Source organism: Tachyglossus aculeatus, chromosome 26 (assembly GCF_015852505.1).
Source record: "Tachyglossus aculeatus isolate mTacAcu1 chromosome 26, mTacAcu1.pri, whole genome shotgun sequence".
NCBI lineage: Eukaryota > Metazoa > Chordata > Mammalia > Monotremata > Tachyglossidae > Tachyglossus > Tachyglossus aculeatus.
Genome location: NC_052091.1, coordinates 8004882 through 8031190, shown reverse-complemented (window position 1 = coordinate 8031190; position 26309 = coordinate 8004882). Strand labels below are relative to the sequence as shown.

General features: G+C 49.7%; 1 protein-coding gene across 2 annotated transcripts in view; it reads left to right on the top strand.

Moving 5' to 3' along the window:
• Positions 1-26309, top strand: part of MEGF11 (multiple EGF like domains 11) — a 154608-nt gene that overhangs the window by 66988 nt on the left and 61311 nt on the right. For both annotated transcript variants that reach the window (XM_038767088.1, XM_038767087.1), the window contains exons 5-7: positions 20692-20938; positions 21943-22063; positions 24104-24240. In XM_038767088.1, coding sequence (XP_038623016.1) covers positions 20692-20938; positions 21943-22063; positions 24104-24240 — 505 coding nt within the window. The remainder of the gene's footprint in view (positions 1-20691; positions 20939-21942; positions 22064-24103; positions 24241-26309) is intronic.

Sequence of the window (26309 nt, the reverse complement as noted above, 5' to 3'; positions counted from 1 at the left end):
AGCGCTTACTGTGTGCAGAGCACTGTACTAAGCGCTTGGGAAGTACAACTTGGCAACATATAGATACGGTCCCTACCCAACAGCAGGCTCACAGTCTACAAGGGGGAGACAGACAACACAACATATTAACAAAATAAAATAAAGAGAATAAATATGCACACATAAAATAAAAATAAAATAATAAAATAAAATAAATAGAGTAATAAATCCGTACAAACATATATACATATATTTATTTTATTTTGTTAATATGTTCTGTTTGGTTGTCTGTCTCCCCCTTCTAGACTGTGAGTCCTCTGTTGGGTAGGGACCGTCTCTAGATGTTGCCAACTTCTACTTCCCAAGCGCTTAGTCCAGTGCTCTGCACACAGTAAGCGCTCAATAAATACGATTGATGATGATGATGATAAGAGAGCAGCGAGGTCAGGTAGGAGGGGGCAAGGGGATTGAGAGCTGTAAAGCTGAGAGTAAGGAGCACGGTTATTATTATTATTATTATTAGTGCTGCAATGCAGTCTGAGCTTGTGAGGTCACAAGCAGCAGCCTTCCTCCGCCGGCGGACTTATAAAACAGCTGTACCTGCCTTAAAAAAACACATTTTGGTGAGGAGTGTTGAGGGCAGAGTGAGGCCTGGCCCTGGACTTGGAAATGAGGTTTACGGAGGGCGGTGTCCCCCCTCCTAGCTTCCAGACCCCTGTCCCTTATCAGCAGGGGACTCCAAGCCTTATCATCATCATCATCAATCATATTTATTGAGCGCTTACTGTGTGCAGAGCACTGTACTAAGCGCTTGGGAAGTACAAATTGGCAACATATAGAGACAGTCCCCGCCCAACAGTGGGCTCACAGTCTAAAAGAGGGAGACAGAGAACAAAACCAAACATACTAACAAAATAAAATAAATAGAATAGATATGTACAAGTAAAATAAATAAATAAATACATCGAGTAATAAATATGTACAAACATATCTACATATATACAGGTGCTGTGGGGAAGGGAAGGAGGTAAGATGGGGGGGATGGAGAGGGGGACGAGGGGGAGAGGAAGGAAGGGGCTCAGTGTGGGAAGGCCTCCTGGAGGAGGTGAGCTCTCAGCAGGGCCTTGAAGGGAGGAAGAGAGCTAGCTTGGCGGATGGGCAGAGGGAGGCCATTCCAGGCCTGAGGGAGGACGTGGGCCGGGGGTCGATGGCGGGACAGGCGAGAACGAGGTACGGTGAGGAGATTAGCAGCAGAGGAGCGGAGGGTGCGGGCTGGGCCGGAGAAGGAGAGAAGGGAGGTGAGGTAGGAGGGGGCGAGGTGATGGACGGCCTTCCAGGGAAGCTTAGGGGCTTGGGTTCAGTTACATTTTTAAAAACGGCACCTCGGAGAACAGCAAGAATAATAATAGCGCTATTGGCACAGTCGGTATTGGCCTGGCACATAGGAAGCGTTTAACAAGCACCACAATTAATATTATTATTATTGGTTGCCTCTTGTCAGCTGTGTGACTGTGGGCAAGTCGCTTCACTTCTCTGTGCCTCAGTTCCCTCATCTGTAAAATGGGGATTAAGACCGTGAGCCCCACAAGGGACAACCTGATCACCTTGTAACCTCCCCAGCACTTAGAAAAGTGCTTTGCACAGAGTAAGCGCTTAAGAAATGCCATCATTGTTATTATTATTAAGTGCCTCCTGGAGACCAGAGGTTTCCCGTGGGCAGGGATCGCATCCACCAATTCTGTTCTGGTGTACTCTCCCAAGCACTTAGTACAGCGCTCTGCACACTGTGGGCGCTCAGTAAATACCACTGATTCCTCTACACCTTAAGCTTGTGGTGGGCAGGGATTGCATCTAGCAATTCGGTTGCACTGTACTCTCCCAAGTGCTTAGTACATCATCATCATCAATCGTATTTATTGAGCGCTTACTGTGTGCAGAGCACTGTACTAAGCGCTTGGGAAGTACAAGTTGGCAACATATAGAGACAGTCCCTACCCAACAGTGGGCTCACGGTCTAAAACGGGGAGACAGAGAACAAAACCAAACGTACTAACAAAATAAAATAAATAGAATAGATATGTACAAGTAAAATAAATAAATAAATAAATAAATAAATAAATAGAGTAACACAGCGCTCTGCACACAGTAAGCGCTCAATAAATACCACTCATTCCTCAACACCATAAGCTCGTGGTGGGCAGGGATCACATCTAGCAATTCTGTGGTAGGGTCCTCTCCCAAGCGCTTAGTACTCTGCACATAGTAAGCGCTCAATAAATACCATTGATCCCTCTAGACTGAAAGCTCCTTGTGGGCAGGGACTGTATCTACCAAGCCTGTTGTACTGTACTCTCCCAAGCGCTTAGTACAGTGCTCTGCACACAGTAAGCGCTCAGTAAATACCACTGCCTCAACAATTGATTTGTCCTCACCAGCCAGGTGGGGCCTTTCAGAGTCTAACATTCATTCATTCATTATTTATTTATCTTACTTGCACATATCTATTCTATTTATTTTATTTTGTTAGTGTGTTTGGTTTTGTTCTCTGTCTCCCCCTTCTAGACTGTGAGCCCGCTGTTGGTAGGGACCGTCTCTATGTGTTGCCGACCTGTACTTCCCAAGCGCTTAGCACAGCGCTCGGCACACAGTAAGCACTCAATAAATACGATTGATTGATTCATTCATTCATTCAGTCAGTCAGTCAGTCGTATTTATTGAGCATTTACTGTGTGCAGAGCACTGTACTAAGTGCTTGGGAAGTACAATTCAGCAACAAATAGAGACAATCCCTGTCCACGACGGGCTCACAGTCTAGGAGGGGAGAGACAAGACATGTACCGTACGTCTCGGCAGCCACAGCGACAGGAACCCCAAATCCAATGACCAAAAATACCCAAAAATACGCATGGCCCTCAGACTTTCTCATTCCTGGTGTCCCTCAGCTCTGCTCCATGCCTTCCCACAGCTGTGTACCCTCCCATCCCACCCAGATTTCCAGCACATCCCACCCCGGAATGAATACACCACCCCTGACCCCCCAATTTCTGCCAAGAGAAGCAGGGCTTTGGGGTTGATGACCGCGCCGGGAGAGGAAAGTGTATTTCGGGCCACAGTTCAGACTTTAAAGTTGGGCGGAAATAGGAGGTAGAAAATGACAAGGCTCTGGAGGTGAAGTTAGCGTGGCCTCAGGGAAGCGTATATTCCATGATATTATCAGTTTATTAGGGCAGCTCCTTTTTTTACAAATGCCGCCAGCCAGTTTCCCAAGAACGCAGCTCCGAATTTCCATCCACGGGGACTGGGTGAAAGCCGACCTCGTTGGCTTCTCCTAGCATTACCAGAAAAAAAAAAAACGGTGGGGGAAGAGAGAAGAATTACTGCAGATTTAATCACGTCTTCACCCGCTGCCTGTTTTGAGAGGGCTAATAAAGAATAATTCTTTTTACTTGGCGCAAAGCTAAATTATTTTGTTTCCCATATCATTTTTGCATTCCTTTTGTGGAGCAATTAATATTTCACTCCCGGGAAATAAATCCCGCCATCCAATATGGTCTTTTCAGCTGCTTATTAACATAACTGTTTCTTCTGAACTAGCGTAATAAAGAACGGGAAAGGCCAGGCCCAACCAGAATTTAGCCCTCTGCTTAACTCAACTATAGGAAAATGGGTTTGCACGCTCCTATTTATCTCAGTCCATTTTATTTTTCATTTATACGTCGGTGAGCTCAAGGAAGTTGAAGGAGGGGGAGGATGTGAGCATGCTTTTGGAGATGTCCTAATTTAGGCGGAGGGCCGGGGATTTCTGTTTTGGCAAACAATTTCTCCCCAGTCTGTTAAATATATTTCCAACACACTTAAGAGTTGAATCATTAATGATTTACAACTTGGCCATAATCTGCCTTCGTTCCCGGTGCTGGAATAGAAAAGGTCGTCACCTTTTCTGCAGCACATTATAGAACACAGTAGCTCTAACACAGTCAGTGGCTTTGCTGGTATGGGAGATGTAAGAAGCAGCGTGGCTCAGTGGAAAGAGCCCGGGCTTTGGAGTCAGAGGTCATGGGTTCGAATCCCGGCTCTGCCACATGTCTGCTATGTGACCTTGGGCAAGTCATTTAACTTCTCTGAGCCTCAGTGACCTCATTTGTAAAATGAAGATCAAGACTGTGAGCCCCACGGGGGACATCTTGATCCCATTGTATCCCCCCAGTGCTTAGAACGGTGCTTTGCACATAGTAAGCGCTTAACAAATGCCACCATTATTATTATTGGCTCTGCTGAGAGCTCACCTCCTCCAGGAGGCCTTCCCAGACTGAGCCCCTTCCTTCCTCTCCCCCTCGCCCCCCTCTCCATCCCCCCATCTTACCTCCTTCCCTTCCCCACAGCACCTGTACATATGTATATATGTTTGTACATATTTATTACTCTATTTATTTATTTATTTATTTTATTTGTACATATCTATTCTGTTTATTTTATTTTGTTAGTATGTTTGGTTTTGTTCTCTGCCTCCCCCTTTTAGACTGTGAGCCCACTGTTGGGTAGGGACTGTCTCTATATGTTGCCAATTTGTACTTCCCAAGCGCTTAGTACAGTGCTCTGCACATAGTAAGAGCTCAATAAATACGATTGATTGATTGATTGATGTAATGATATTTAACTCCAGACCTAATCTGAGTTTGTAAGTGATCATAAGCCATCCTGGAGGATTCGGCTGCAGACGTATCTTCAAATAAATTGCGAAAGAATGATGGATGCACTTGGAGTGCCGTCAGAATCGATTACCTCCTAGGGCACCTCAACTATTCATTCATTCATTCATTCAATCGTATTTATTGAGCGCTTACTGTGTGCAGAGCACTGTACTAAGCGCTTGGGGAGTACAAGTTGGCAACATATAGAGACGGTCCCTACCCAACAACAACGGGCTCACAGTCTGGAAGAGGAAGACAGACAACGAAACAAAACATGTGAACAGGTGTCAGGTCATCAGAATAAATAGAAGTAAAGCTAGATGCACAACATTAACAAAATAAAATAAATAGAATAGTAAATATGTACAAGTAAAATAAAGTAATAAATCATGTTGCCTAGTGGATAGAAGACGGGCCTGAGAGTCAGAAGGACCCGAGATCTGATTCCCGGTTCAGCCAGCTTTCTGTTGCGTGACCTTGGACAAGTCACTTCCCTTTTCTAGGCTTTAGTTCCCTCATCTGGAAAAATCAATCAATCTATCAATCAATCGTATTTATTGAGCGCTTACTGTGTGCAGAGCACTGTACTAAGCGCTTGGGAAGTACAAGTTGGCAACATATAGAGACGTCCCTACCCAACAGTGGGCTCACAGAAAAAGGGGATTAAAACTGTGAGTCCCAAGTGGGAAGTGGATTGGGTCCGACCTGATCAGCTCGTACCCACCCCAGCGCTTAGCACAGTGCCTGGCACATAGTAAGCACTTAACAAATACCACGAAAAAGGAAAACAGGCCCTGAGGAACCCTGGAAGCTCCGAGCTGGTCCCTTCTCCTCCCAACATCCTTAGCTCATCCTCTCGAACGCAAACGATAACCGTCCAGGGAACGGGCCGGCCCCACTTGGCCTGCGGATCACGTCCTGAACGTCGGCTCGTACATGACATTTACTAAGAAAAACACTTGCAAATTAAATGCTTGATGAGCGCGACACCTTTTACAGCGTAAGGAGGGAGGAGCGAGATGGGAAGCCTAGTCCGTGAACGCCCGCCCAGGTACCTTGATTTACTCCTTGGCCTCGTCCTGGGGAATCTCTCCGGCCTCAGGAAATCTTGGGCGTCCGACTCTCTGAGGCAGCGGGGGCTGGAGAGGTGCACTCTCCAGCGAGCCTTTTGGCCTTTTTTTTTTTTTAAATGGCATTTATTAAGCGCTTACTATGTGCAAAGCACTGTTCTAAGCGCTGGGGAGGTTACAAGGTGATCAGGTTGTCCCACAGGAGGCTCACAGTCTTAATCCCCATTTTACAGATGAGGGAACTGAGGCCCAGAGAAGTGAAGTGACTTGCCCAAAGTCACACAGCTGACAGTTGGTGGAGCCGGGATTTGAACCCATGACCTCTGACTCCAAAGCCCGGGCTCTTTCCACTGAGCCACGCTGCTTCCCTTTTGGCCTTTTGGCCTTTTGGCCTTTTGGCCAGGGCCAGGAACAGGCCCGTGAGGCCGGAGAGAGACCGCTCGCTCCCGCGACCACCTCCTGGGTCGGTGCAGCCCCTCGGCTCCGTCCAACGCAGCTGCCTCCTCTCTTGTACCCTCCTCTCCTAACAGCTTGGGCCGGTGCTCTGTAAACAGTAAGCACTCAATAAAAGCCAACGGTCAGTCGATTGATTGATTGGAGGGGAAGGGGCCGGGGCTGTTGTATCGTCCTCTCCCAAGCGCTTAGTCCAGTGCTCTACTGGACTCAAGGCCCTACTGAGAGCTCACCTCCTCCAGGAGGCCTTCCCAGACTGAGCCCCTTCCTTCCTCTCCCCCTCGTCCCCCTCTCCATCCCCCCCATCTTACCTCCTTCCCTTCCCCACAGCACCTGTATATATGTAGATATGTTTGTACATATTTGTTACTCTATTTATTTATTTATTTATTTTATCATCATCATCATCATCATCATCAATCGTATTTATTGAGCGCTTACTATGTGCAGAGCACTGTACTAAGCGCTTGGGAATTTCAAATTGGCAACATATAGAGACAGTCCCTACCCAACAGTGGCCTCACAGTCTGAAAGGGGGAGACAGAGACCAAACATACTAACAAAATAAAATAAATAGAATAGATATGTACAAATAAATTAAATAAATGAATAGAGTAAAAAAAATATGTACAAACATATTTTACTTGTACATATCTATTCTATTTATTTTATTTTGTTAGTATGTTCGGTTTTGTTCTCTGTCTCCCCCTTTTAGACTATGAGCCCACTGTTGGGTAGGGACCGTCTCTATATGTTGCCACCTTGTACTTCCCAAGCGCTTAGTACAGTGCTCTGCACACAGTAAGCGCTCAATAAATACGATTGATTAATTGATTGATTGCTCTGCACACAGTAAACGCTCAATAAATACCACTGGCGATGAGGAAGATGTCTGCCGCTTGGAGTGGGAAGGCAGGAGTTATTCGTTGGCAGTGGCACGTAGGCATGCGTTGGGGGCACATTCGGTCAGTTGTATTACTGAGCGCTTACTGTGCACAGAGCACTGGACTGAGCGTTTGGGAGAGTGCAATATAATAATATAAAGACACATTTCCTGCCCACAATGAGCTTATAGTCTAGGGGGCCGCTTACAGTGCCCAGGCCGTACAGCGGGTGCTGATTCTGAGCTCTTGCCCATTGTGGCCAGGGTGGGGTAATAATAATCATCATAATAAGCCGTACTGCGGGTGCTGATTCTGAGCTCTTGCCCGTTGTGGCCAGGGTGGGATAATAATCATCATCATAATAAGCCGTACTGCGGGTGCTGATTCTGAGCTCTCGCCCGTTGTGGCCAGGGTGGGATAATAATCATCATCCCAGACTGAGCCCCTTCTTTCCTCTCCCCCTCCTCCCTCTCCCCAATCCCCACCTTACCTCCTTCCCTTCCCCACAGCACCTGTATATATGTATATATGGTTGTACATATTTATTACTCTATTTATTTATTTATTTATTTATTTATTTTACTTGTACATTTCTATCCTACTTATTTTATTTTGTTGGTATGTTTGGTTCTGTTCTCTGTCTCCCCCTTTTAGACTGTGAGCCCACTGTTGGGTAGGGACTGTCTCTATGTGATGCCAATTTGTACTTCCCAAGCGCTTAGTACAGTGCTCTGCACATAGTAAGCGCTCAATAAATACGATTGATTGATTGATTGATTGATCATAATAAGCCGTACTGCGGGTGCTGATTCTGAGCTCTTGCCCGTTGTGGCCAGGGTGGGATAATCATCATCATCATAATAACTCTGGTATTTGTTAAGCTCTTACTGTGTGCCAGGTACTGTTCTAAGCGCTGGCTAAAAACAAGGTGATCAGATTGAACACAGTCCACGCCCCACACGGCGCTCGTGGTCTTCATCCCCACTTTATAGATGAGAGGGACCTGAGGCACAGAGAAGTGAAGTGACTGGCCCAAGGTCACTCACAGCAGACTAGCGGGGGAGCCGGGATTAGAACCCAGGCCATCTTGACTCCCAGCCCGTACTCCATCTACTAGGCCAAGCTGCGTCTCAAACACTGCTTGGTTAAAACACATCCAAACCAACAGAACCATATTCTCCCTCCTTCCCCCCAGCCCTAACATTTTGTAAAAAATGAAAACCTTTCTTGGCTTTTTCTTTGTGAGCAGGGAACGTGTCTCTCAACTCCGTCATATCGAACTCTTCCAAGGGCTTACTACGGTGCTCAATAAGTGCTCGATAAATGCCACTGATTTGTTTCTAGACTGTGAGCCCGCTGTTGGGTAGGGACCATCTCTATATGTTGCCAACTTGTACTTCTCAAGCGCTTAGTACAGCTCTCTGCACACAGTAAGCGCTCAATAAATACGGCTGAATGAATAGATTGATCTGCATTTCAGCAGGAAAACGTTCCGTTTAGAATACTTAATCCATCCATCACATTTTTAAAATGGGAATTGTTCAGCACATTTTACTAAGCTCAGAGGAAGATACAAGATGATCAAGTTGGACACCGTCCGTATCCCGCCTGGGGCTCACAGTCTTAATCCCGATTTTACAGATGAGATAACTGAAGCCCAGAGAAGCGAAGCGACTTGCCTACGATCACACAGCAGGCAGATGGAGGGACCGGGGATTAGAACCCAGGTCCTTCTGCCCCCAGGCCCGGGCTCTAGCCACTCAGCTGTGCTGCTTCACAAAGACTGAGCTTCCGCTCTGTGAGAGTGTGCAGTAGAGTTAGTAGGCGTGATCAATCAATCAATCAATCAATCGTATTTATTGAGCGCTTACTGTGTGCAGAGCACTGCACTAAGCGCTTGGGAAGTACAAGTTGGCAACATATAGAGACAGTCCCTACCCAACAGTGGGCTCACAGTCTATAAGCGTGATGCCTGCCTTCAAGCAGCTTACAGTCTACTGTGTTCGGAGCACTTTACTGAGCGTGCGGTGGAGTACGATAGAATTAGCAAAAATGATCCCTGCTCTTTCCTCTCCTCTTCCCCATCCCCCCGCCCTACCTCCTTCCCCTCCCAGCAACACCTGTATATCATCATCATCATCAATCGTATTTATTGAGCGCTTACTATGTGCACAGCACTGTACTAAGCGCTTGGGAAGTACAAATTGGCAACATATAGAGACAGTCCCTACCCAACAGTGGGCTCACAGTCTAAAAGGTATTACTCTATTTATTTGACTTGTACATATTTACTATTTCATTTATTTTGTTAATGATGTGCATCTAGCTTGATTTCTACTTATTCTGATGACTTGACACCTGTCCACATGTTTTGCTTTGTTGTCCGTCTCCCCCTTCTAGCCTGTGAGCCCACTGTTGGGTAGGGACCATCCCTATATGTTGCCAACTTGTGCTTCCCAAGCGCTTAGTCCAGTGTTCTGCATACAGTAAGTGCTCAATAAATATGATTGAGTGAATGAATGAATAAAGGAATTTACAGTCTACCGTGTGCAGAGCGCTTTATTACTCTATTTATTTATTTATCTATTTTGCTTGTACATATCTATTCTATTTATTTTATTTTGTTAGTATGCTTGATTTTGTTCTCTGTCTCCCCCTTTTAGACTGTGAGCCCACTGTTGGGTAGGGACTGTCTCTACATGTTGCCTATTTGTACTTCCCAAGCGCTTAGTACAGCGCTCTGCACACAGTAAGCGCTCAATAAACACGATTGATGATGATGATGATGAGTACTTGAGAAAGTGCAGTAGAGTGAGTAGACATGATCCCTGCCCTCAAGTTGCTGCCAGTCATATTAGTGTCATAATTTACTCTTGATTCTTTGGCCTTCAAGAGGAAGGACAACAGGAGAAGGCCCCCAGGAGTCCTTTCTAGGGGAAGCAGCGTGGCTCAGTGGAAAGAGCCCGGGCTTTGGAGTCCGAGGTCATGGGTTCGAATCCCGACTCCGCCACTTGTCAGCTGGGTGACTTTGGGCAAGTCACTTCACTTCTCTGGGCCTCAGTTCCCTCACCTGCAAAATGGGGATGAAGACTGTGAGCCCCACCATGGGACAACCTGATCACCTGGTAACCTCCCCAGCGCTTAGAACAGTGCTTCGAACATAGTAAGCGCTTAATAATCATTACTGTTATTAAGGGAAGCAGTGTGGCTCAGTGGAGAAGAGCCCGGGCTTTGGAGTCAGAGGTCATGGGTTCAAACCCCGGCTCCGCCACTTGTCAGCTGTGTGACTTTGGGCAAGTCACTTCACTTCTCTGGGCCTCAGTTACCTCATCTGTAAAATGGGGATTGGGACTGTGAGCCCCACGTGGGACAACCTGATCACCTTGTAACCTCCCCAGCTCTTAGAACAGAGCTTTGCACGTAGTAAGCGCTTAATAAATGCCATCATTATTATTATTATTATTATTATTATTATTATTATTATTATTATTATTAGTCTGCTAGACCAGAAGCTCCTTGAGGGCAGGGATTACATCTACCAACTCTATTGATGATGATGCTATTCATTAAGCGCTTGCTGTGTGCCACGAGCTGTACCAAACGCTGGGATAGATTCAAGATAAGCAGGGGTGACCCGTGTGGCGGCCACAGTCCAACTAGGAGGGAGAAGGATTTAATCCCCATTCAACAAGGGAGAAAACCGAGCTCCAGAGAATTTAAGTGACTTGCCCAAGGTCACACAGCAGGCAGGTACCAGAGCCAGGATTGCGTTGCAGTCAGTCAGTCAGTCGAATTTATTGAGTGCTTACCGTATGCAGAGCACTGGGGAGAGTACACTGTAACAATATGACAGATTTAGTAGACACATTCCCTGCCCACAAGGAGCTTACAGTCTAAAGGGTCTTATACTCTCCCAAGTGCTTAGCACACTGCTCGGCGCACAGTAAACGTTCAATAAACACCAGTGATGGATTCTTCTCCAGCCTTAGCGGAGAACAAGGGAGAATTCCAAGGACTGGTCATGTCCAGATCCAAAATTTATTGTAATGACTCTCTCCCCCTTTAGACTAGAAGCTCTTGGCGGGCAGGACACATGTCTACCAACTCTGTTATAGTGTACTCTCCCATATCATTGATTGAATGAACGATTGATCGGCCCAGTGAGGAAGTTTGAACCCCCACTTTGATCCAGAACTGTACCGTCTCTGTCCGGGAAGACGGAGTGAACGTGAAAATGAGAGGGTGATGGATTTTCATTCATTCATTCAATCGTATTTATTGAGCGCTTACTGTGTGCAGAGCACTGTACAAAGCGCTTGGGAAGTACAAGTTGGCAACGTATAGAGACGGTCCCTACCCAACGGCGGGCTCACAGTCTAGAAGGGGGAGACTGACAATAAAACAAAACATATTAACAAAATAAGAATATGTACAAATAAAATAGAGTAGTAAATACGTACAAACATATACATATATACAGGTGCTGTGGGGAGGGGAAGGAGGTAAGGCGGGGGGGAAGGAGGGGGCCCAGTGTGGGAAGGCCTCCTGGAGGAGGTGAGCTCTCGGGCCTTGAAGGGAGGAAGAGAGCTAGCTTGGTGGATCATCATCATCATCAATCGTATTTATTGAGCGCTTACTGTGTGCAGAGCACTGTACTAAGCGCTTGGGAAGTACAAGTTGGCAACATCTAGAGACAGTCCCTACCCACCAGTGGGCTCACAGTCTAAAAGGGGGAGACAGAGAACAAAACCAAACATACTAACAAAATAAAATACATAGAATAGATATGTACAAGTAAAATAAATAGAGTAATAGAGTGATAAAATAAATAGAGTGATGGATGTGGGGGGCTGCCTGAGATAAATCTCACCTGTGCTCTTTTGTTGCCTTCTCGTGACACCCGCAGGAGATAAATTCTCCAAATCTATTTTTGTGCTATTGCCAGCTGCCTGGTTATGGAGTAAAGAAGAATTATGGATGCCATAGTGGCACTCACTTAGGAGAGATTAAAAAGAAAAGGCAAATGCTTCCATTCGGTACTTATACAGTTAGTATAAGTGGGAGCCAAGGATTTCTCGGAAAGTTTCGCCGAGGTCCGTTCCCACGGGCCCCAAACGCAACCTCGCGGAAGGAGCGCTCCCCTGCTCTAGCCGTCAAGTGGGATTTTTTTCCTCTGAAATTGAAAACATTTCACTGGGGAGGGGAAGCCCGTCCTTCCAGGTGGGGTTTCGGAATTTGAGAACCGTGAAGAAAGGTACAGTTGCTTGAGAAGCAGCGTGACGTCGTGACTGGAACCCGGGCCCGGGAGCCAGAAGGACCTGGGTTCTAATCCCGGCTCCGCCACTTGTCTGCTGAGTGACCTTGGGCAAGTCACTTCACGTGGGCAAATCACTTGGGCAAGTCACTTGGGCAAGTCTGGGCCTCGGTTACCTCATCTGTAAAGTGTGGATTAAAATTGTGAGCCCCATTTGGGAAATGGACTGTGGAAATTTCCCACATGGGGAAATGGACTGTGTCCAACCTGACAACTCTGTATGTACCTCAGTGCTTAGAACAGTGTCTGGCACATAGTAAGCGCTTGACATATACCAAAAAAAAAAAAAGAAAGTTAAGCTCAGTCACTCGCCATTTTAAGCGTGAACCTTCCTAACAGGTGTTTGAGTGGCTAATAAAAGTCCCTTCTCCCAGCGCAAGGGTTGGGATTTAGGGAGGGAAAGCCAAAGGTGGGGTGAGGGGGTGAAGGGAGCTTCATTCAGTCAGTCATATTTATTGAGCACTTATTGTATGCCTAGCACTTAAGTGCTGGGGAAAGTACTCTATGACAATAAATAATAATAACAATAATAATAATGGCATTTATTTAATGCTTACTATGTGCCAAGCACTGTTCTAAGCGCTGGGGAGGTTACAGGGTGATCAGGTTGTCCCTCAGGGGGCTCACAGTCTTAATCCCCATTTTACAGATGAGGGAACTGAGGCCCAGAGAAGTTAAGTGACCTGCCCAAAGTCACACAGCTGACAATTGGCAGAGCTGGGATTTGAACCCACGACCGCTGACTACAAAGCCTGGGCTCTTTCCACTGAAAGAGCTGCCTTCTCTACACTAAACAGACACGCTCCCTCAAATGATGCCCATGGTAACAATGGTATTTAATTTACTATGTGCTAAGTGTTGGGCCAGATACAAGGCAATCAGACGGGACACAGTCCCCATCCCTGCCAGAGAAATGCCCTGTGTTCGAGTGGGTTCTGAGAAAAGTCCACAAAATGGCACACGTGACGTCATCCCATTAGCCTGTGCCCACCGGAAGCGTGAGCTCAGGACATTTCAATCGGTGGTATTGATTGAGTGCTTACTTTGTGCAGAGCACCGGACTAAGCGCTTGGGAGAGTACGGCAGAGTTGGTGGGCACATTCCCTGCCCACAAGGAGTTTCCAGTCAAGAGGTGTCTGAGCTCTGGGAGGGCTGCCCTTCTAGGGATTTTGCCAGGAGAACTCTCCCGCAGTGGCCGCTTGGAGGTTGCTAATTTCGATCAATCAATCAATCAATCAATCGTATTTATTGAGCGCTTACTGTGTGCAGAGCACTTGGGAAGTACAAGTCGGCAACTTGTGGAGACGGTCCCTACCCAACAGCGGGCTCACAGTCTAGAAGGGGGTGACATTCGGGCAATGTGGCTACATCAGGGATAATAATAATAATAATAATAATAATAATAATAATGGCATTTGTTAAGCGCTTACTATGTGCAAAGCACTGTTCTAAGCGCTGGGGGGGATACAATGTGATCAAGTTGTCCCACGTGGGGCTCACAGCCTCAATCCCCATTTTTTTTACAGATGAGGTCACTGAGGCTCAGAGAAGCGAAGTGACTTGCCCAAGGTCACACAGCAGACGTGTGGTGGAGCCGGGATTCGAACCCATGACCTCTGACTCCAAAGCCCGGGCTCTTTCCACTGAGCCACGCTCCAGCCAGACCTCTTCCTGGGCAGACTTGAAGCCACCGGGAACCATCTCGGCTCTCCTCACCCCCCTCTATCATTCCCTCTCTCTGTCAATCAGTCAATCGTATTTACTGAGCACTTACTGCATGCCCAGCACTTTACTAAGCGCTTAGGAGAGTCTTGCCTTGTCTTACGCCATAGAGTCATCTCCAACCCATAACAGCACCACGGACGCGTCTCTCCTAGAAAGCCCCATCTCCCTCCGCAATCGCTCTGGTGGTATAACCGTGGACTTTTCTTGGTAAAAATACAGAAGCAGTTCACCATTGCCTCCTTCCACGCAGTCATCATCATCAATCGTATTTATTGAGCGCTTACTATGTGCAGAGCACTGTACTAAGCGCTTGGGAAGTACAAATTAGTCAACTTGAGTCTCCACAGTGCTCTGCACACAGTAAGCGCTCAATAAATACGACTGATGCTGACTCTCTCCCGGGCCGCTGCGGCCCAGCACAGGGGAGTTTTGACTTGTAGCAGATGGCCTGCCACTCGCTAGCAACTGGCCAAGCTAGAAATGGAGGGGGGATGCCTCCGCTTGACTCTTCCTCCCTTAGTCATCATCAATAATCGTATTTATTGAGCGCTTACTACGTGCAGAGCACTGTACTAAGCGCTTGGGAAGTACAAATTGGCAACACGTAGAGACAGTCCCTACCCAACAGCGGGCTCACGGTCTAAAAGGGACTTAGTCGAGACTGGTAGAGGACGGGAAACTCTCCAGGTGTGACCCTGAGAGGGGACTTGGGAGAGTCCATTATTACCATGTAATAGACACATTCCCTGCCTATAATAAGCTTACAATCTAGAGGGGGAGACAGACATTAGTAGACTGTGTCCGTCCCGATTATCTGGTGTCTACCCCAGCGCTTAGAGAAGCAGCGTGGCTTACTTGCAAGAGGATTGACTTGGGAGTCAGAGGTCGTGGGTTCAAATCCCGACTCCGCCACTTGTCAGCGGTGTGACTTTGGGCAAGTCACTTAACTTCTCTGGGCCTCAGTCACCTCGTCTGTCAAATGGGGATGAAGACTGCGAGCCCCCCGTGGGACAACCTGATCACCTTGTAACCTCCCCAGAGCTTAGAACAGTGCTTTGCACATAATAAGCACTTAATAAATGTCATCATTATTATTATTGTTGTACTCTCCCAAATGTTCAGCAAAATGCTCTGCACATAGTAGACTGTAAGCTCCATGGGGATTAAGACTGTGAGCCCCCCGTGGGACAACCTGATCACCTTGTAACCTCCCCAGAGCTTAGAACAGTGCTTTGCACGTAGTAAGCGCTTAATAAATGCCATCATTATTATTATTGTTGGACTCTCCCATATGTTCAGCAAAGCACTCTGCACATAGTAGACTGTAAGCTCCACAGGGGCAGGGATCGCCCCTGCCGACTCTTTTGAATTAAGCGCTTAGTACGGTGTTCTGCATACCGTGAGCGCTCCATAAGTACCGTTGATTGAGCGGCCAACGCTCCGCGCTGCCAACGGGAGGACTCGGGTCTCGAGGGGTGGAAGAGCTGGGGTCCCCGGCTCCAGGGGGATTCTGCCCGAGGAGGGGTCCCAGGAACTGAGTGATCATCACCATCATCATCAATCGTATTTATCGAGCGCTTACTGTGTGCAGAGCACTGTACTAAGCGCTTGGGAAGTCCAAGTTGGCAACATATAGAGACAGTCCCCACCCAACAGTGGGCTCACAGTCTAAAAGTGATCACAGTCTAAGAGTGATCAGGGAGTGAGCCCGCTGCAGAATTTGGGTGAGGGTCTACCACCGCGGAGACCCGGTCTAATGTGAGACCCAGCCAGTTCCTAAAATAAAATAAAACAAATAAAACTAAAATAAAGCTATTTATTTTATTTTGTTAGTATGTTTGGATTTGTTCTCTGTCTCCCCCTTTTAGACTGTGAGCCCACTGTTGGGTAGGGACTGTCTCTATATGTTGCCAACTTGGACTTCCCAAGCGCTTAGTACAGTGCTCTGCACCCAGTAAGCTCTCAATAAATACGATTGATTGATTGATTGATTCCCAGTTATCCATGCTCACTGGGTTAGTGGGGAGAGGAGCGTGAGAGCGGCGGTAAACGAGATTTTCAACTGCCCCCTCGCCCCCAACTTCACCGTAGCCAGCAGTTCCACCCCTTCCCCCACTGCCCGTGCTTTGCTGCCCTCCCCGCTGCCCCATGCCCCCATCATCATCAATCGTATTTATTGAGCGCTCACTGTGTGCAGAGCACTGGACTAAGCGCTTGGGAAGTACAAATTGGCAACATATAGAGACAGTCCCTACCCAACAGTGGGCTCACAGTCTAAAAGGGGGAGACAGAGAACAAAACCAAACATACTAACAAAATAAAATAAATAGAATAGATATGTACCAGTAAAATAAATAAATAAATAAATAGAGTAATAAATCTGTACAAACATATATCCATATATACAGGTACTGTGGGGAAGGGAAGGAGGTAAGATGAGGGGATGGAGAGGGGGACGAGGTGGAGAGGAAGGAAGGGGCTCAGTCTGGGAAGGCCTCCTGGAGGAGAACCGCTGTGTGACTTCGGGCAAGTCACTTCACTTCTCTGGGCCTCAGTTCCCTCATCTGGAAAATGGGGATTTAGACTGTGAGCCCCCCGTGGGATGACCTGGTTACCTTGTAACTTCTCCAGCGCTTAGAGCAGTGCTTTGCACATAGTAGGCGCTTAATAAAAAATGCCATTATTATTATTGTTGTTGTAGAAAAATGATCCGGGCAGCAAAGTGAAGTAGGGACTGGAGTGGGGAGAGAAGGGAGGCTGATGCAGTATTCAAAGTGGAAAATAATAAGCGTGCTGGAAATTTGGTTGGAGAGGAAACTGTTCCAAACACCCACTTCAGTGCAAGAAAGAGAGGGAAGGGGGAAGGGGAATGGAAAGAGACTTCAAAGCCCCAGTAGATCATAAACTCCTCAAGGACAGGGATTGTGTCTACTCCTGCTATTGTTCTCTTCTAAGGAGCTGCTCCAGTGCTTTGCCCACAGTTGACACTCAGTCAGGTCACACAGCAAGTAATTGATGGAACCGGGATTAGAACCTGGGTCCTCTGGCTCCCAGCCTTCTTTTACTAGACCATGCTGCTTCTCAGTACCATTGATTTATTGCTCAGTACAGGCCATCTATTGATTGGTCCTACTGTGTCCACCGACGGTGTGGGTTTGGCAGTTCTTGAGAGCCTCTTAGACTCCCATAGTGGGAAAAGTGAGGGGCTGGGGAACTGGGCTCCCCAGTTCAAACCCTAATTCTGTCCCTGACCTGCTGGGTGGCCTTGGGGAGGATTCTTAACCTCTCTGGACCTCAGTTTCCACCCCTTCTAGCCACTCCCCTGGCCTCTTAGGCGGTGAACCGCTTGAGAATTAGGGACTGGGGCTTTTTTTTTTTTTAATGTTATTTGTTAAGCTTTTAATCTGTGCCAGGCACTGTTCTACACGCTGGGGTAGATACAAGCTAATCAGGTTAGACAGTGTCCCACAAGGGGCTCAGTTTTCACTCTCATTTTACAGATGAGATAACTGCGGCACAGAGGAGGGAAGCGACTTGTCCAAGGTCTCCCAGCAGACGAGTGGAGGAGCCGGGATTAGAACCCAGGTCCTTCCGACTCCCACAGGCCGCTGCTCTATCACTCATTCATTCATTCGTTCAGTCGTATTTGTTGAGCGCTTACCTCATCCATGATCCCGTCGGTGAGCCCCCCGCACCCCAGGGATCACGATTCCCCACCGTCACAGCCCCAATGACCCGGCGAGGGGAGGGTATTATTCCAGACCCAGAAAGGGAGGTTGTCCCCCTTCAATTTTCCCCCCTTAAAAATGCCAGTGCAGGCCGGCTCCAGGGCTGCCCGCCTGCTCGGCTGATTGCTTCCTGGTGATAACGAGGACCTGCCTTCTCAGCTCTGCACGGAGCCGGGGGAACCCTGGCATCCGGGAATGGATGTGGGGGGAGAGGTAATGGGGACACTGTCCAGGCTACAGCTTAGGGGCCATCAGCCCCCGCCGTTGACAGCACAGCCCTGACCTCCTAGTGTTTTCTTATTTGCTTCCAACGGGAAATCAATGACGCCAGGAACAGGGGGTTCATTCCACGGCCCCGATCGATACGCCCTGATTAATCCGGTTGTGGCTGCGGGGTACGCTTGCCGTATCATAATTAGAATTATTAATTAAAAATAGGAAATCAATGGACACGAGTTAAGCAAAAGAGAAATCTGTTTCGCTTCTCTGTCACTGCCTGGGAAGTCACTGCGTCCCCCCTGCCCTTCCTGCCTGGGCCTACCGGGAGTGGCTGGGGCTGGGAGACCCCCAAGGGACCCCTCGTGTCTGTCGGACACCCCGACCCCAGGGGCAGGCGCCAAGCGCTTCCGGGTGCGGGGCAGGGTGCCTCTGCCAGAGCCAAGGCCCCGGGCCAGCAAGGAGAGGCACTGGATAATCCACACCTTGCTCCTTCATTCATCCTCCTTCCCATTCCCACAGCACATATGTATATATCTGTCATTTATGTCTTTATGTATGTCAATGTTCATCTCTCCCTCTAGACTGTGTGGGCAGGCATGTGTCTGTTGTTATAGAGTACTGTCCTAAGTTCAGTGCTCTGCACACGTTAAGCGCCCAATAAATACAATTGAAGGAATGAATGAATGGGTTGGTAGATGCAATCCCTGCCCTCAAGGAGCTTACAATCTTTATGTGTGGAGCGCTATACTGAGCGTTTGGGGGAGGCCTGCACATTCAATGTATGCCCAGCCCTGGGTACTAGGTTTCCGGGAAGGGGGCCAATGGTGCGGGGAGAGAAGACAGCCTCTGCTCTCGAGGAGCTGGCATCACCCCGGGGAGCCTCCAGACATTCCGCCTTCCTCCACTCAGCAAGGACTGAAGTGGGTTTTTTTTTATGATGTTAGTTAAGAGTTTACACTATGCGAGGCAATATCTGGGTTAGATACAAGATAATCCGATAGGACACAGTGCTTAGAACAGTGCCCAGTGATTAGAACAGTGCTTGGCACATAGTAAGCGCTTAACAAACCCCATAATAATAATTATTATTATTATGTCCCACATGGGACTCACAGTCTTAGTCCCCATTTTACAGATGAGGGATCAATCAATCAATCAATCGCATTTATTGAGCGCTTACTGTGTGCAGAGCACTGTACTAAGTGCTTGGGAAGTACAAGTCGGCAACACATAGAGACAGTCCCTACCCAACAGAGGGCTCACAGTCTAGAAGGGGGAGACAGAGAACAAAACCAAACATACTAACAAAATAAAATAAATAGAATAGATATGTACAAGTAAGCTAAATAAATAGAGTAATAAATATGTACAAACATATCTACATATATACAGGTGCTGTGGGGAAGGGAAGGAGGTAAGATGGGGGGGATAGGGAGGGGGATGAGGGGGAGAGGAAGGAAGGGGCTCAGTCTGGGAAGGCCTCCTGAAGGAGGTGAGCTCTCAGTAGGGCCTTGAAGGCAGGAAGAGAGCTAGCTTGGCGGATGGGCGGAGGGAGGCCATTCCAGGGATATGAGGCCCAGAGAAGTGAAGTGATTGCCCAAGGTCACACAGCAGAAATGTGGCAGAGCCGCAATGAGAACGCAGGTCCAATGAGCCCCAGGGCCTGGACAGTAGCCACTGGGCTCCGGGGTTCTGCCTGGGACTCTGGTCTCTCTCTAGGGCCCCGGCCCCTTCCCGCACTCCAGGCGGGGAGCGCGATTCAGAGACAGCGCCTTCCTCTGAGGGCGATTTAGACTCCTCCAACGGAGTCCAAAAAGTGACGTTTTCAGTGCTCTCCGACCGGCAGAATTGCCGAGGGCCCTGCCTCGGATGGTGGTTCCAGCTAGTTGAATGTTAATCTACCGTTCGAAGAGCCCCTAGGTGCCGATCCCAAAGTAGTCTATAGGCAAGTAATTAAGAGCAGACGTTGACACTTGCCAGAGAATGAGGAACTTTCTCCATCTTGCTTTGGAGGGGGAGGGTTTTAATGAGCTTGAGGTAACTTCAGAGCATCTCTGATGTCCCCCCCAGCCATGCTGTGCCCCCCCACCCCAACCTTGCTGTATCCCCCACCCACATTGAGTTGTGTCGGCCGCTCTGGTCTCGTCGGCTGAGCTGAGTTCCAGGCCGGAGAGCACTGAAAATGAGCAGATAGGCAGGTGAAGGCAGAGTTAGGTACTCTGACATCATCATCATCATCAATCGTATTCATTGAGCGCTTACTACGTGCAGAGCACTGTACTAAGCGCTTGGGAAGTACAAGTTGGCAACGTATAGAGACAGTCCCTACCCAACAGTGGGCTCACAGTCTAAAAGAGGGAGACAGAGAACAAAACCAAACATACTAACAAAATAAAATAAATAGAATAGCTATGTACAAGTAATTAAGATATTCTGTGCCTATGAGATGCAGAATTCAAAACCCTGAGAGGGGTAGAAATGCAGAGAGGCAGAGGGAGAGCTTGGGGATGGGGGAGAAGGGATGAGGGGCAGAGGGTGGGGGACAGCAACGCCCAGGGGTCCCCAGGTGCCTGGGTAACCCGCCACCCGCTTTCTCTCTCTCTGTCTCCGTGTCCCTGTGTCTGGCAGGTTGTGACAGTGAGCACTGGGGGCCTCACTGCAGCAACCCGTGCCAGTGCCAGAACGGAGCCCTGTGCAACCCCATCACGGGCGCCTGCGTCTGCGCCGACGGCTACCGGGGCTGGCGCTGCGAGGAGCCCTGCGACCCGGGCACCTACGGCCAGGGCTGCCAGCTGCCCTGCCAGTGCCGCCGCGGGGCCTCCTGCGACCACCGCACCGGAGAGTGTCACTGTGCCCCCGGCTACACCGGGGTGTTGTGAGTGGACGGCTGGCCCGGGGACGGGATACGGGCGTGAGGGGGCACCGGGGAAAGGGGACACGGGGGTGGGGAGGCCTAGAGGTGGTGGGAGGTGTGGGGAAGGGGTGGAGGGCACGGAAATGAGGCTGGGGGAAGTCATTCATTCATTCAATCGTATTTATTGAGCACTTACTGTGTGCAGAGCACTGGACTAAGCGCTTGGGAAGTACAAGTTGGCAAGTCATCTCGGGGAGAAGCCTGGGAGGAACAGGGGCGATGTTTGGGGTTCAGGGGGCAGGGAGAGAAGACTGAGCAAGGACTCACGCTTTCTCTCCCTCACTGCCTTCTGCTCTAGGCTTGAGCAGACTCCAACTCAGGGGCGAGACCCTCAGGGTGGACCGACCTTTTTTTTCCCCGCTGTGTTTTTTAGTGTATTCGTTAAGCGCTAACTATGTGCCAAGCACCGTTCTGAGCACTAGGGTGGACACAAGATCATCACATAGGGCTCACAATCTTAATCTCCATTTTACAGATGAGGTAACTGAGGGGCAGAGAAGTGAAGTGACTCTCCCAAGTCACAGGGCAGAGCCAGGATTAGAACCCATGACCTTCTGATTCCCCCGCCATCGACTAGACCATGCCACTTCTCAAAACTCTCTCTCGCTCACTCTTGCTGTGCCCAGAGCAGGTTGCTGCTGTGTGTGGGGTGTCTGGTGGATATGGGAGTGCCAGGAGCTGGATGTATCAGGGTGGAGGCCACGACCCCTGACCCCCATTAGCTTTCTGCCCCAGAAATCCCCTCTCTGGGAGGGCAGGCTTTGTCCTTCCTCTCAAAGAGAGCGAATGGGTCAGATGGTCAGTCGGAGAGGGATGCAGTCCCCTGGCCCAAGGGTTGGCAAGGAGCGGTCAGTCAGTCAGCAGGCCCCGCCTCGCCTCTGCCCCGTCGGCCTAGCCGGGCCCCCACAGCGTCCTGGTCCCTGACAGTCGAACCTGCCAACCGTCTCTCTCTCCTTTCCCCTTAGCTGCGAGGCGCTGTGCCCGGCAGGGAGCCACGGTGCCCACTGCGAGCTGCGCTGCCCCTGCCAGAACGGGGGCACCTGCCACCACGTGACCGGGGAGTGCTCCTGCCCCCCAGGCTGGACCGTAAGTGCTGGGCCCCGGGCCACCCTCTGCTGCGGGCTGGCGAGGGGATGAGGATGCGGAGGGGGCTGCTTCTGACCCCAATCGCTAACTCCTAACGACATGGCGGCCCCTGGTTCTCCGGACCCCCCACCTGCCCTTGCCTCTTAGACTGTGAGCCCACTGTTGGGTAGGGACTGTCTCTATATGTTGCCAACTTGTACTTCCCAAGCGCTTAGTACAGTGCTCTGCACACAGGAAGCGCTCAATAAATACGATTGATGATGATGATGGTGACAGGAAAGGGAGAGATAGCCTCCAGGCTCAGGTCATGCCACTGCCCGCCACCCCCCACTCCCCGACTCACCCCCTTCGGAACAGCTTCCACTTCTGTAGGGCTGAGGGGAAGGGAGATGCAGGAAAAAGAAAAAAAAAAAAGAACAGATAATCCAGAAACTTTTTTAAAATGGTATCTATTAAGCGCTTACTATGTGTCAAACACTGTTCTAAGCACTGTTAAGTGCCTACTATGAACCGAGCACTGTTCTAAGCCTTGGGGTAGATAATAATAATCATATTTGTTAAGCACTTACTATCGTGGCTCAGTGGAAAGAGCACGGTACCAGGTAAGTAGGTCAGACACAGTCCCCGCCCCACATGGGGCGCACAGTCTAAGTAGGAGAGAGGGCCGGTATTTAATCCCCATTTTACAGTTGAGGAAACAGAGGCTCAGAGAAGTTAAGTGACTTGCCCAAGGTCACACAGCAAAGCAATTGGCAGGGCCGGGATTAGAACCCAGGTCCTTCTGATTTGCAGGCCCAGGCTCTTTCCTCTAGGCTTCCCTAAACTTCTTTGAAATCGGGGCAGGGGCTGAGAGAGGAGGCCAGGGGTGAAGGTCTCGGGTCGGAGGTCTGCTCGGGCCACTCTCCAACCTGCCCCTTCAGCCTCTGAGCTGGGCCCTACCTGCCACTTCTCCCCAGCCCAGGACTCTGAGCCCCCGGGGGATGCCTCCACTGGGTCAGTCACTCATATTTACTGAGCGCTTACCGGGTGCACAGCACTGTACTAAGCGCTTAAGTGCCGTCTGGAGGAGGAGACCCCACCCCCAGGGGCTGTTGGGTGGAAGATGCCGCCGGGCTCGACCCGACCTGGAACCCCGACGCGGAGAACCTGAAGGCCTCTCCCCTTGGGCCCCAGTCAGCGGAGGGAGAGAGGGGACCACCAAGGCAGGAGAGAGAGACGTCACCTGCAGTGATGTGCTCCTCTGGGCTGCGGTGGGGACATGCCCTGACCAGCCCCTCAGGAGTGGAGCCCGGGGAAGCGGGGAGCCAGAGGTTGCACCGTCAAGGAAGGAGAAGCGGCAGGTGTCTACCCACCCTCCCTCCTGCCCTTCCGCTCATCCACCGACCTCCATTTCTGCCACCGCCCCGAGGGAGGGACAGGGCGTCCCTGATCGCCAACTCTGTTGGGTGACACGGGGTTGATGGGGAAGGCCCCACGCCTAGAAGCCAGAAGGGATAGCCAGCAGTCCATCCGTCAGTCAGTCAGTCAGCAATGGCAGGCCGGCAGGCAGAGAGGGTTCTGCTGCCGTGGGCTGACCTGACCGCCCGGCTGCCTGACCCTGTAACGGAGAGGTAGCGGAGTCCTCGCTCTGGTCCCAGGATCAATCAATCAATCAATCGTATTTATTGAGCGCTTACTGTGTGCAGAGCACTGTACTAAGCACCTGGGAAGTCCAAGTTGGCAACATCTAGAGACAGTCCCTACCCAACAGTGGGCTCACAGTCTAAAAGGGGGAGACAGAGAACAAAACCAAACATACTAACAAAATAAAATAAAATAAAATAAAATTGAACAATGGGCTTATGGGAGATTTCCCAGCAGGCAGAGGGCAGGGGAAAGGGGCAAAGGACGGGGGCAACGGGAAGGGGGACGACGATAGAGGCAGCAGTGGGGGCAGGGGGCTGCCTGGGCCAACCCTCAAGTTGGTGGGGGGCGGTTGCCGCGGTGTGGGAAACCCAGGGGCAGCAGCCTGAGCTGCCCACTTTTGCTCCCCCGTCACAGGGCTCGGTGTGTGCCCAGCCCTGCCCTCCGGGCACATTTGGCGCCAACTGCAGCCAGGAGTGCCCGTGCCACCACGGAGGGCGGTGCGACCACGTGACGGGGCGCTGCCAGTGCCTGGCTGGCTACATGGGAGACAGGTAAGGGGCCCCTGGCCGTGGTGGAAGGGTGTGGGGGTGGGGGGCTTTCCCGAGGGCTTGCAGTGAAAGACGAGGGTTTACCAGCCCACCGGTTACCGGCCTCTACCCCTCCATGGTCCCATCTCCCCGGGAGACACTCCGAGAGGGCTGGCCACCAGGAATTTGGCATCTTTGCCACTCACCTGACACAACTCAGGAGCCTGGAGCAGGTCAGGACCTGGGGCAGGGAGGCGGATTTTCCAATTTTAGCCACGTTCCCCCTTTCCCCTCAGTCTGCCATCATCATGATCATCATCGTCATCATCAAGTTTGTCAAAGTCTCACTACGTACTATTACAGCCAAGCATTGTACCATGCACTGGATTAGATACAGGATAGTCAGGTTGGACATAGCCCCTGTCCCACATGGACAAGTAGGAGGGAGAACATGTATTCCATCCCCATTTTACGATGAGGAAACTGAGGCACAGAGAAGTGAAGTGACTTGCCCAAGGTCACAACGCAGGCAAGTGGAGGACTAGGGATTAGAACCCAAGTCCTACGCTCTTTCCACAAGGCCACTCTGCTTCCTTCACTTTCCTCCCTGCCCTCCTCAACCCCACTTTCTTCCCTTCCCTCTTCCTCCTCCCCCAATTCCCTCTCACCTGTCCCCCAAGCCCCCCAAGAGTGAATCCTAGCCAGATAAATGCCACAATTTCACGAAGACAGAGTGAAGCAGCCCGGTTCTCCTGCTGGTTTGGCATTTCACAACTTAATAATAATGATAATATTCATAATAATAGTGGTGATATTTGTTAAGTGCTTACTACGAACCGAGCACCGTTCTAAGCCTTGGGTAGATAATAATAATAATATTTGTTAAGCACTTACTATCGTGGCTCAGTGGAAAGAGCCCGGGCTTTGGAGTCAGAGGTCATGGGTTCAAATTCCAGCTCCGCCAATTGTCAGCTGTGTGACCTTGGGCAAGTCACTTCACTTCTCTGGGCCTCAGTTCCCTCATCTGTAAAATGGGGATGGAGACTGTGAGCCCCCCGCGGGACAACCTGATCACCTTGCAACCTCCCCAGCGCTTAGAACAGTGCTTCACACATAGTAAGCGCTTAATAAATACCATTATTATTATTATTATTATGTGTCACACACCGTCCAAAGCGCTGGGGTAGATACAAGCTCATCGGGTTGGACACAGTCCCTGTCCCTCACGAGGCTCCCGGTCTGAATCCCCATTTTACAGATAAGGGAACTGAGGCCCAGAGAAGTGAAATGACTCACCCAAGGTCCCACAGCAGACGAGTGGTGGAGCCGGGATTAGACCCCAGGTCCTCTGACTCCCATGCTCTATCCACTAGGCCACACTGCTTCTCTTCCAAGGAGAAGACCCCCAAAGAGAATGCCGCCTTGGGGGCGGGGGGTAGGGAGATCCCGGGGAAGACCGAGCCAAGCGAGGAGACTGAGGCATGGAGAGATCGAGAGGGAGGGAAGAGAGAGAGCAAGAGGGAGGCCCCCACGGTCCGTCCGTCCGCGGGCCCAGCTGAGCAGAAAATCACCGGCCCGGGGCCCATCCGTTTGGTGGCGAAGCAGTCTGTCTCGTGCTTAATATTTTGTGAAATTGCCTCCGTTAATTTTGCGGATGACAGCCGCATTAACCCAACCCAAATAATTGGAGAGCGGAGTAAAGTTCAGAGCTATAATAAGGCACGTCTCCCCGGATAGGCAGCAACCAATGTAAATTAAACAAGAAACAGAACTGGGGCTTCGCAGCTCATTTTGCAGTTTAATTGAGCAATGTATCTGGTGGATAATGGCATTATTGGACACGTTAGATGGATATGTTGCAAAGGAAGCTTGTTTAAGGAGAGAACTAATTCCCGCTGTGATTATCCTTATGTGCCAGAGCAGTCGTTATTAGTATGCTTTGGATAAAATTCATTAGCCAGAGCTGCTTGATCTCTAAATAAATACGCTGTTTAAATGGTTAGCGGAAAAGGGCTAATTATGGAAATGGCTTTGGGTCGTCACTATTTCATTTCCAGATGCTCGCTTTCCTTCTGAACCCTGCTTCCTCTTCA